General features: G+C 49.8%; 1 protein-coding gene across 2 annotated transcripts in view; it reads right to left on the reverse strand.

Moving 5' to 3' along the window:
- COLQ (collagen like tail subunit of asymmetric acetylcholinesterase) overlaps positions 1 to 12091 on the reverse strand; it is a 60194-nt gene that overhangs the window by 2839 nt on the left and 45264 nt on the right. For both annotated transcript variants that reach the window (XM_003992132.4, XM_003992134.5), the window contains exons 12-16: positions 10578 to 10683; positions 4643 to 4782; positions 3635 to 3754; positions 3133 to 3253; positions 1679 to 1781 (exon numbers count right to left, since the gene is read on the reverse strand). In XM_003992132.4, the coding sequence (XP_003992181.2) occupies positions 1679 to 1781; positions 3133 to 3253; positions 3635 to 3754; positions 4643 to 4782; positions 10578 to 10683 (590 nt within the window). The remainder of the gene's footprint in view (positions 1 to 1678; positions 1782 to 3132; positions 3254 to 3634; positions 3755 to 4642; positions 4783 to 10577; positions 10684 to 12091) is intronic.

Raw genomic sequence — 12091 nt, forward strand, 5'->3', positions numbered from 1 at the left:
TGAGGGATCTGGGTGGAAAGAGTTGGTAACGATGTTCTTAACACAGCGTCTCTGAGAGAATCACTCCCTTCTCAAGACCTGAAAGGTTTCCAGGCGCGATCCATTGGTCATACTGTACTGATGCAAATGTTCTATTTCTGTGCGGTCCAGTCCGGCAGCCTCTAGCCATGTGTATCTACTGAGGTCTTAAAATAAGGTTAGTAGGAATGAATAATTGCATTTTTAATCTTCATTAATTTGAAGTTAAATAGCAACGTGTGGCCGGGGGCCACCAGATTGGACAGCACAGCCTATACCTCTGTAAGCCCAAGTGCTAATGTATGATGGTTACACGTTATACCCATATTCACAAGCATCCCTTGAGGCCTCTAGAGATTACATGAGTAACCACAGTGAACCAGTGGGTAAGCCCCAGGCTCTATGCAGTCCTGTGTTCCATGTCCAGTTATCTACACTGACTTGTCTCCATGAAGCCATCAATCAGCTCAGACCTGCCACCTCTCTGGCAAGTGCCAGAGGACAGGGCACTTCAGGGATAGGGCAGTACATACAGACACAGAGATACAGTCGGGTCCTGGCCAAGCCTAAAGTGCTTGGAGTTTTGGAACTACAGATCTGTAGTTCCCCCAGCCTGGTTCGAGACGCTGGTGTGTGTTTGGGGGTGGGCATTGAGGAGAATGCCTTCCATTGAGGAATGCCTTCCATTCCTTGGACAGAGGACAGAGGGGTGGACAGAGTCAGTGGACAGAGGGGTGACAGAAAGACAGGACTGGTGTCTATTTCCCAGCCCTGCTGAGGGCCGGGGTCCAAGCTTACCAGAGGAATAGGGCTGAAAGCAAAGGCTGAAGAGACTGGACTCCTGAGGGACCTAGGAGGTATGAAGGGCCAGCGATCCATTGCGGAACCAACAGAGAAGCAGGAACTAGGGAGGAAAGCCTTCTCATTTTCCCTACAACACTATACAACTCCGCATCTGTGAGGATTAGAGGGAATGTGGTATGGTTTTGCATCTCATAGGCCCAGTGTCCTTCGGCTGGCTTGGGAGATGTCAACCGTGGAGGTCAATGTGAACACCCACTGGAGAGTCCCAGATAGAAGTAGAGGGGTCCCTGAAGGGGGTACTAACTTCCCGGGGTTTTCTTGGAACAGTCATGAGCCAGCAAAATTAGATGTTAATGCTGGTGTGATCTCATCTGCACCTATAGTCCTGCCCTGGGGGTCGGAGTTGTTGCAGAGAATTCAGGTTATACAGATGCTTAGATTCTTGGAAATGCCCTGGTACCTCCATCCTCCACTGGGCTTCCTCCAGACCCACTTTCCAGAAGACTAATGTGGTCATGGTAGCCACTGGGATTGGGAGCTGCTCACCCAGGGGCAACAGCTGAACGTAGAGATTGCTGATTGCCGGGGGTCCGGGATGGAGCTGGTGACTCTCTGTCTCAGCTCGGCCTCAGAGGCACTCAGGCACCCTAAGAGGGCACGTGGTCGTTATGTGTGTGTTGCCTGTCTCCCTTAGGTGAGCAGGGACCATGTGTTGTGCTATTTGTCACCATACCTCAGTGTCTAGAAAGTACCAGGAACATAAGCAGCATTAAAAAAAGTATTTGTGAAGGAAAGAGGAGGAAGCAGGCAGAGAGGGAGGCAGGGGTGTCATAACAGCACGCGAGGTGATTCCTACCCAGGGAGATAGGTCTCGCAGGTCAGGTGGCCAAAGTCAGAGCCGTCGCAGTCCTCCACTCCCTTGTGCTGGTGACCATCTCCACAGTAGGCCCGGTGACAGCCTGAGGGACACAGGGGAGTGTAGCCCTGAGAGGGTGCTGGGGTGGGACAGGCCTACCTTAGCCTGTAAGGACTGTGTGGCCTAAAGGATCCACCCAGAGCATGCACCCTCTTAAGCGGACTCCCACAAAGCTTCAGATGCATCCGGGGAGTGCCCCTCAGCCCCCCCAAACCCCACACCAGAGAATAAGGAGACCCAAGCTCCAGCCCACTCCAGCTACTTGTTAGCCAACAGAACAAGAGCAGGCCCCTTGGCCTCCCTGAGCCTCAATATCTCTATCTCAAACCTGGGGCGTGGACACCACCTCCCCTTCACAGGACACACCGTGGGTTCCCATGGAGTGAGAGTCAGGAGACTGCGCACCGGGCACAAGTGATGGCCACGGCGGCTCTCGTCTACAGAGAACTTCCACGACCCTCTTTTTACGGGGTTCCTTCCTGCTGTGTGATCTTCTATTTGACTCTGTCTGCACCAGGGGCAGAAGGGACTCCAGGCAAAGCGGGCATGCCGGGGATCACCATCCCGGGAACTGTCCGGCAAGTACAGCTACAGAGAGAGAGATCCAGCCACTTCTCGGTCCCTGTGCCCATCGCTGCTCATTTACACATCTCCGGCCCTCAGCCAGGCCGGCTCCTCACAGCAAGGACTTAAAAATCATTCAGTGAAGGGACGTTGAATCCTTACTACACCCAGACGACCTGGCGCACGTCAGCTTGCAGCATCTCTAAAGAGGTGAGCTGTCAGTACCGACACAGCCAATTTTCAGTGGAGGAAAGGGAGACTTGAGCTGTGAACTGCCCTCCATTCCCACTGAGAGCCTCCTCTAGGAACATTCGAACTCTACTCCGTCCGGCTCCAAATCCCCCACTTTACATACCACCTCCTGTTTCTTTCACGTGGTTAAAAAAAGAAGAAGGAAAGCAAACCCTCCAGTGCAGTGCCGCCTGCCTGTCCCCATAGCATCCCATCAGCCTGAAGTCTGCTTCCCCTAAGAAGGGCTCCATCTGGTAAAAGTCCTGATGCAAATTCTTGGCTTCTCCCTTTCATCTTTCACTCTGTATCACCTTTATCTTTTGATAAAGAACGTGAACTGGAACGTGGGTTTTGCCAAGAAGTAGGATTCAGGGAAAAGGAGGGACTGGTGGCTTCTCTAGGGGCAAGACCCTTGACACTAACCCACCATGATATGCGTGGGCAGTAAAAAGTCAGCATTTGGCCTGAATGGGAGGGCCGTCCCCACAGCAGCCCAGGGGTACTCCCTCTGGCTTGGAGATCACCCCAACCCACCAGAGCTGGCATCCAGGGGCTTGCCCTCCCTCATCCAGGCCCTCCCCGAGGCAGGCACCACTCACTGATGCAACTGTCACCCACGTCATCATTTCCGTCATCACACTCCTCCCCGGGCTGCAGGACTCCATCCCCGCAGGAGCCACGGTGGTCCACAGTATAGTCCACAGGGTGGAAAGGGGTCACCTGGCCACAGAAACACAGGACAGTTACTAGGGATGGCATGACAGGTTGTGGGCACTGGGATGGAGACCCCGGGTCTGGGCGGGGGGGTTCCTCCCGGATGGGAAAGGCACCCCTCTCCTATGGCCCAGAGCTCTGCACTTGGCGGGAAGGCTGGGCCAGATCAGGACAGCATCCTGGCCGTGTGGGGATGGGAGACCGTCTGGAACCCTGCCTCCAAGAGGAGGTCCTATGTGGTGGGCGGGGACACGGAGAACTGCTCAGAAGCAGAGAAGAGGAGCGTGCCCAGCCCTTCCACGGAAACAGACTGCAGAAGCTCTGCGCTAGGCCCAACCGGTGGCCCTTCTTTCCTCGGGTATGTCCTGAGTGTCTGCCTCAGGGTACCTGGATGGGGAGCCAGCCAAGGCTGTCCTTGAAGTACAGAGATCTCTCATCTTTGCGGAAGGCAATGGCGTTTTGGGTGTTCAGCCTCTCGAGCTCCTCCTGGTTGTTGACCACAAAAATCTGCCAGAGAACACACTGGTGAGGATTCCAGAAAACACTTCTATAGGGGTCAGGGGAAAAGCTGGAAGAGGACACAGAATCTCCATCCTTGGGCTGGTTAACAGTGGGAGGGGGAGTCTGCATATCACACGACGAGGATCCTCCTGAAGTCGGGAGGGATGTCCTGATTCCCACATCTTCTCAACCCAGTTCCTAAGGTCTGGGTTTGCAATAAGAATGTCCACAATTTAAACATTTTCTAACATTTAAAATGTTCCCGAGACTTAAATAAAAACATGATGTCATCTAATCAAGTAATTCAACATCTGGAAAGGAGTCTTAACAAAACTGTTATACTCAAAGGTGTTCATTACGGTTTTATTTACATTAGTGAAAAGCCTGGGAGAACCGTCCAAGTACCCAACAACAGGGCCCTGGTTAAATAAATCACAGCACAGTCGCATGATGGATGGATGATTATGCAGCCATTCAAGTGATGAATTAATGTCCAGGGTTACCTCAAAATAATCCAAGGGAGGGTGGGCAGTAGTGAGTGGGTATAAAGAGGAAACAGGATTAACCAGGAGTTGATACATGTTGAATTTGGGTGAAGGGTACATAGAGGTTTATTACACTATTCGTTCTGCTTTTGCATTTACTTAAAATTTTCTATAATTTTTTGTCCTTAAAAAAAAGACAAAAAAAAAAAACCCTCAAGTTGGACCCACAACCAAATGGACAACTTGGTTTCCTAGATTTTTATTTTTCCCTTATTTTCCAATTTCCTATAATGAGTGCGTACCAGGTATAATGAGGAAATCAGTTTATTAAAAGGCTTTTACAAGCTCTTGGAGGATCAGGTGAGAGGTCCCAATGGATAACCACCAGATTTTCTCCCAGGAGCCTTACCACAGGAACATGAGGGGAGCTGGACCCATACATGGATTCCCTGTAGGAGGGGTTATTCACATTCGTAGGGGTTCCACAAAGACAACTTCCTGGAGGCCCGGGAAATCCTCTGTCCCCTTTGGGTCCCATCACAAGTTGTCCTAGGAAGCAACAGAATGCTGTGTTACTAGAGCAAAGGAAGCGAAAACCAAACAGCCCCGGGGAGATGTGAGCAACCTTTACAACAGAAAGAAGGTCAAAGTCCACAGCATCTTAGGGTAGGCCCTGGGGAGAGGTCTAAAGAGACTCTTTTGATCCAAGATATGGAGGAGGTGATGTTCTCTGTGGGTCCCTTAACCATACCAGGTGTTGGGGTACCTTCCCCAATTCTCTCCGTTCCCTTTCTCTATACTTTGGAAACCAGACAGACATTCTACTTCCCAGATGACCTTGCATGCAAGGTCTGTGATGGGAGAAGGGTAAGCATCTGAGAAAGTCTATCCTGATAAGGAAAAAACAGAGCTGGTGAGAGACCTAGCTTCCTCCTTCTTCCTGTCTAGAAGACAGACAACATGCCTGGCGCAGCAGCAGCCACATTGCAACCCTGAGGTAATAGGTATGAGAAGAGAAGCCAACATACAGGAAAGACCAGGGGCTCATGGGGCATGGGACCCTGATGGTGACACTTAGAAGCTGAACCAAAGTCAGCCACTGTTGACCTCTCTGGACCTCCTCGTATGAGAAAAGCAATCTCCTTTTTGTTAAGACTATTATTAACAGGGATCTAAGGAACACAATGCTGACAACTTCTATTATTTTTTTATTCATTTTATTTTGTTCTTATTTGTGAGATCTTTACGAAGGAATTTCTAAAGGTGGGTTTCTTTCATTCCTTCTGGAAGAAAATGGAATGCCTGAAAATGCTCCACCTACTTATTCTCCCCTGGTACTGAGAAGAGTGTCGTGAACATATATGATTAGGAAATGTATTCCCTGCAATGTGGGTGATCTGCTTGGGCAGTAGTCTTCACCTAGACTTTTAAAGGTCCTAATGTCCAGGCCACACTCCAGACCAATTCCATTAAGAATGCAGAGAACAGAACCCAGGCATCCATACTTTTAAAAGCTCTCAAGATGATTCCAGTGTATACTAAGGTCACGAACGCTGGTCTAAGGAAACGGTCTTTGCACAAGCCATTTCCCTACTAGATTATTCTTCCTTCACCCTCCATCCCTCCTTCCTCAGGTGCCTTCCAGCTAGCTCCTGATCTGGATTCAAATATCACTTCTGCAGGGAAGCCTTCTGGATCTTCGCACTCTGGCACGTTCACTTGGATAATGTCATAGTTCCCTATGCCTTTTCTTCACAGCACTTATCTCTGTTGGCGATTTTGTGTCTTGTGAGATTATCCGATCAAGGTCAATCTCCCCCAGTGGAATATAAGCTCCACAAGGGCAAGGTTGATACCCGTTTTCATTCACAAGGGTGGGATACACAGTAGGGACATGATACATGCTTGATGATGGAATGAATGAATGTAGACTCACTGGAAAGAAAAGGTCTTCAGAAAAGGCTTAAAAACCCCGGTTGGCAGAAAAGAACGGGAGCAAGAGCCATCCAACAGGGAGAGAGGAAAGAGGAAACATAGAGACTGACAAAGGAAGGAAGGAAGTATGCCTCCTCCTGGAAAAGTAAGGGCAAGTCTGGAGGCCAGTCACTGGTTTCAGGTTGTATAACTTCCCAAGGCAGCCAGCAACTAGGGATACAGCTGGCAGATTCCAGAAGGGCAGAAAGTAAAATGACTCCAGGGGAAAGGTCTGGTCAGGAACCCAAAGAAGCAGCTTTAGCTAGAGGAAGAAACCCCAATGGGAATACCCTCCCCACAACCTTGAGCCTTCCTGAGCTGGTGGACAGCTATGTCCAAGATCAGAAGAATGCCAGTTCGAGGGCTGGGGCGGGGGCGGGCATTGCCAACATTTCATACCAGGTTGTGGTGGTTGCTTGAACAAGAAATAAGAATACGACGCTGTAGGAGGAGCTCCAGTCCCGTGTTCTGATGTTTTCAGCACAGCCCAGAAAGACACAGACTCCACCAGGCCAGGAATACTCTGGGTAATCATCACCCCCGGGGAAACTGAAGTGGGAATGTTCTGTAACCAAGGATGCGCGAGTGGCATCGGAGAAGGTTCTGTGACCCCAACAACTCCTCCAGAACCATGGCCTCAGAGAGGGTCAGGCGTTGGTCCCACTGTCCGGCCAATAAGTGGTGAGGCTGAGATTTGAATTCATGTATGACTTCACACTATGCCATCAAAAGACAAAGTCCAAGAATACTGATGCTTGCAGGAGGCTGGAAATTCCCAGGTACCACAGTGACTCACTTATACCCGGTCTGGGTGCAGGAAGGACTCACTCAGATTTGTAATTTGGTTACTTCAAATCACATCCTAGAGGCACTTTGCCTTGATTCCCTCGGCCACCTCCTAGCACCTCTTTCTCTGTAACTTGGGTGATAAAAAGTTCCCCCTCCACCTCCCCCCAGCACTGTCCTGCCCCACAGCTCTGGGCGCCAGAACCAGAGGTGGCCTCCAGAGAGGGTGACAGGATGTGGCAGGGAGCCCGCTTCCTGCCACCACTGCAGTTTCCCTGCCGCTTCCTCTCAGCTGTCAGAGGGCATCTGTTACCCCTGCCTGTTTCCTGCCAGGATCCACTGAAGGGCACAGCAACTCGAACTGCCCCACCTCGGCCTCTCAGAGCTGGTCCAGCGGGCCTGCCTGATCCACCGTCCCGTGGAGCCAGAAGACCTGGCTCTCCATCTGTGCCCAGACTGCCTCCCATCGCTGCTGGCTGTGCAGCGGGAGCAGGCCTGACATGGGAATCTGCGAGGAGGCAGAGGGACCACAGAATAGTCTCCACATCACCCCCAGCTCTTACTCTGCCTCAGCAGAGGCCGCACGGCTAAGTGGGAAGGGTCTCTAGACCAGGAGCCACAGACTGATTCTGGGCCGGCAAGGCCACCACCGGTCAGCTCTGTGACCTCCAGGAAGTCCCTTTTCTCTGAGGTTCAAAGTTCTTTTCTATACAGGGAGGGCTGGATAAGACCAGGGTTGTTTGACTTGTGGTTCACAGAGCCCAAAGACATTCTAAGATGGATCTGGGGCAGGGGTTCTGGAACTCTGGGAAGCAGTGTGCAGAATCTTGGGCGCAGATACGACATGTATTTGTCCTGAGTGGGTGTGGGACTTTTATCAGACTCCAGAGACAGTCTCAGGAATCACTTCTGGGGCCTGTTCCCATTCTTGACAATTATCCAACTGGCCCCAGGTCCAGGTTAAGTTATCTTTTAAATTCCTCCCTCCTCTTCTTTCCCTACCCTGCACCCTGCCCCCCTCAAAAAAAAAAGGTTTCCAAAGAGCAGGATGATTGCCCCATTTTCTTTAGCCCCTTCACTCTGGGAGGCTCCCCAGAAAGGAAGTGACTCATAAGAAGGCACAGGAAGGGGACCTGAGTCAGAAATGGACTGCATCCTGCTTGCCTGCTATGCAATCACCCGGAGGGGACAGCCTGAGAACCAAAATGGCCCATGTCTGCGAGTGCTTGTGGTGCACAGCCCTGCCCCGGCCACCTGCCAGGTGCCATGGGATGGTAAAGCTGACCGGCCATCGACACTGCCTCGAGGACTTGCCATCTAGAAGGAAGATGGAACACATCTGCAGAAAAGTTATCATTGAAGGGCCATAGCAGAGAGGCAATATGTACTTGGGCCCAGGGAAAGGAGACCCATCCTGTTAGGGACCAAGGAAGGCCTTACTGAAGAGAGGGCTTTGACAGAAGAAGACGGTTTCATCGGGTGGACCAGAGGGCTGGCCTAATGACCTCTCTTTGCATCCACACTGCTCCCCAAGAGCCTGGCTACTCTCCTCAGTTTTGTGAACTGCTTAAACACCTCAAGGGCCAAGAGAGTCCTCCCCAAAGAAAACTCAGGCCTCGCGCCATGCTCTCGGTCCCTGGGGCTGGCAGCTCATGATCCTGGGCCTTGAGGGGAACATTACTCATGCCGGAAGCGAGGAAGAGGACTTCAACTGACCCTTGAACAACGCGGGTTTAAACCGCATGGGTCCTCTTAGATGCAGATTTTTTACAGCACAGTACTATAAATGCATTTTCTCTTGTTTGTGATTTTCTTAATAACATTTCTTTTCTCTAGCTTCCTTTCTTGTAAGCTTACTGTATATGACACATATAACACACAAAGTATATGTTAGTCCACTGCTATCAGGAAGGCTTCCAGTCAACAGCAGGCTATTAGTAGTTAAGTTTGGGGGGATTCAGGAGCTTATATGTGAATTCTCAACTGTGCTGGGATTGGCGCCCCTAACCTCCACATTTTTCGAGGGTCAAGTGTAGTTGGAAGGACCCCTGTAGGGATTGTCAAGTCAATTCCCAGAAACAGACTGTGGGGCATGGACACATGGCCCAGGATGCATCTCCAATCTAGTTCCCTTAACAGCACAGAAATAGGTGCGGCAAGATAACTTATTGTCGTGCTAACTGACATTTGTTTTCTCACTTTTTCCTCTCCCAATTTCAAGGACGTAGCAAGATTTTGTGCTTTCTTGCCCTTGCCAAAAACAGGTACTGTGTGAAGACTTTTGCCTTTCTGCCCTCTGTTCTCAGGAGAAAAAAGCTCCTGAGACGGGTGGCGGTGCATGAGGAATATGAGAAGCAAGGCGCTGGAGGTCAGAAGAGGGGAGATGACTCCAGACATGGAGAGAGAGGGACCCCCTGTGTTTTGGAGATAAGGTAGGGAAGGTCTCCGAAGGAATAGCTATGGGACTTCTTGGGAAACTGAACCACAGGGACCAGGCTTGGCAATGTTCCGATACCCGAGCATGACATGAAGATGGCAGTCACCAGGCACCCTTGGACCACGTGGCCTGGGATAGCGGGCATCTCAGAGGTGAACAGGGCAGATCAAAGGCTGGAGGGAACTCCCCTGATGTTTTTCTGCCATAATCCCCAGGATCTTTGCCCAACTCTTTTTAGGTAGTTAGAGGAGTGGAGAGAACCTCTTAATACCTGAGATGGAACTTTCCTGGCATCCCGGAAGGTTTGAATCTCAGAGCCAGCTTTAATTTGGTTTAAAGGAGCTAACAAATTATGACATTTCTAGACCATCGCATTACATGGTTGTGAATATATTCCCATAGACCCAGGGAGGAAAAGTACAATGTAGAATTTTAAAATGCCTTCATTTTAAGTTAAGAATAAAATTGTAATACCAATTGTTTTGTTTCCTTGTGTATAACTGAGAGCCAAGAACCCTACATGGTAAAGAGTCTTCTCAGACCTAGAGATGCTGTGTTTATGCAGGAAATGTGCTCTGAAAGGCCATATTTGGAGCTGACGAGGGAACAAACTAACGGGTTTAGCGCATCAAATTAAACAAGGTAAACAAGCAGTGTATCTATGCCCTCTTCGATGGCAGACTTTGATTTCTTTTCAGGGTTTCTTTGTATATTCAGCGTAAACCAACAAGGACGCTTTCACGACACCACACAAGATAGAAAAATCGGCCACATCATCTTTACTTCTAGGATTAAGTAAATTGCTTGGAGCCATGAACGGCTTTTCTAGAAAAAGGTGTTAGTTGATGAAAAATGTGCCTGTTATTTTTCACTTGAAGTATAAATGACATCACCAATGTAATTATGTTTTTTTCTTTTTTTTTTCCTCCTCTATTTGTTCTCCAAAATGCTACAACAGAGTCAGGATATTGTTTATCTCTCTTGTGTAGAAGTTGAATGAGCCAAGCTATGGAGAAATTTTAAATATATTAAAAGCATCTCTGGTAGTTTCTAACTCAAAACACAAGGCAGACCTCTGCTGTGCCCTCTCTGGGGAGGTTGCTAGGAGGGCAACACTGTGGATCAAGTGAAGCAGTGTGGCTCTTACCTGCGGATCGGGGGCCCGGGGGGCCTGGGGGACCTGGACGGCCAGGTTGACCAGAAGGCCCAGGCTTGCCTGGTGGGCCCATTACTCCACTATCTCCCTTCTGCCCCTGACAGAGAGAAAGGCAGAGCCTGTTATGACAACATGACATGGCAAACTTCTTTCCCCATTTATGTCTAAATCAGGGACCGCCTTGCACTTTGGAGCAGGAGCCCAGAGCAGGATTCAGCCCCAGAAGCCTTGACCCCCAAACTCCTAAAAAGCTCAGGGCAGGGGCACCTGGCTGGCTCAGCTGGTAGAGCGTGTGACTTTTGATCTCAGAGTCGTGAGTTCAAGCCCCACAGTGGGCATGGAGTCTACTTAAAAAATAAAAAAAAAAAGCTCAGGGAAAGTGACATTTGAGATTGTGATGGTTACAAGTTTGTAGACATTACTTCTTGCTCTATTCTGGAAACATGGCACTGACTGCTGAAAGGAACCAATCCAACCCACTCCTCTCACGGGGCAGAGAAGGAAACAGAAGCTCAGGAAAGAGCAGAGATGTACATTAAGTCACCTAGCATTGAGGCAGCAGACTTGGGCCTAACCTCAGGGCTCTGCTTGCTCACCAAGACCATTTTTCTTTTACCACAAGACCTGTTTCCGTCGAATGAATTTCCATTGCTCTCAGGATAAAGACCCAGGCCTGTATGGCTGGCCTTTCTAGTCACGTTCCAGCCTTTTGGTGCTTTTGGTCTTCAAGGGCATCATGCCTTTTTTTTCCCCCCTCCTCTCTGCCCCAACTCGCTCTCCACTCCTCTGCCTGGTTAACTGCCTCCCAGCCTTTAGCTCTCACGTAAAATGTCACTGCAGCACAGCCTTCCCTGGCCTTGCCAGACTAAGTCAGTCCTCCCGGTCACAGGCTCTCAGAACTGGGCCTCTTTCCTTCCAGGCTTTTATCCAGGTCAGAAATGCACCAATATTTGTGTGGTCCTTTCATCAATGTCTCTCCATGAGACATAAGCTCCCTCTGGGCCCGAATTTGTCTTGCTCACCTCTCTTCCCCAGATTAAATGAGGGAGGAGGAAGATACTGAAAACACAAAGGGGAAGCAGTTCTGGTGAGCTGGAAGTCAAGAGACCTGGATTTTCACGTTGGCCATGAGACCCTGGGTAACTCACGTCATTGCTTGGTGCCTGTTTTCTCATCTGTAAAATGGGGCCAGTAAGCACACACCTTCGCAGCTTTGTTGTGAGGCTAACAAAGATCTCAGAGGTGAAAAACCGCTTTGCACAGAACCAAGGGCTAAGGAAGCCAAGCTGACGATCACAGCAGCTAGTTTGCTTTCATCTTTTTCACGTGGTTAGAAAAGGCCTAATTTCTTAAAGAGAGCCACACCTGTAGCTGTAGCCATTCCACATAGGATGTTCTCTTTGCTGCCTCTTCTGAGAGGGTCAAGAGCAAAGATTCCCTCCTTAGGGCTGCTCTTAGGAATGGTCCTAGAAACCAATATCTGTAGATTCTTCCCCTCCACAATT

Source organism: Felis catus, chromosome C2 (assembly GCF_018350175.1).
Source record: "Felis catus isolate Fca126 chromosome C2, F.catus_Fca126_mat1.0, whole genome shotgun sequence".
Lineage (NCBI taxonomy): Eukaryota > Metazoa > Chordata > Mammalia > Carnivora > Felidae > Felis > Felis catus.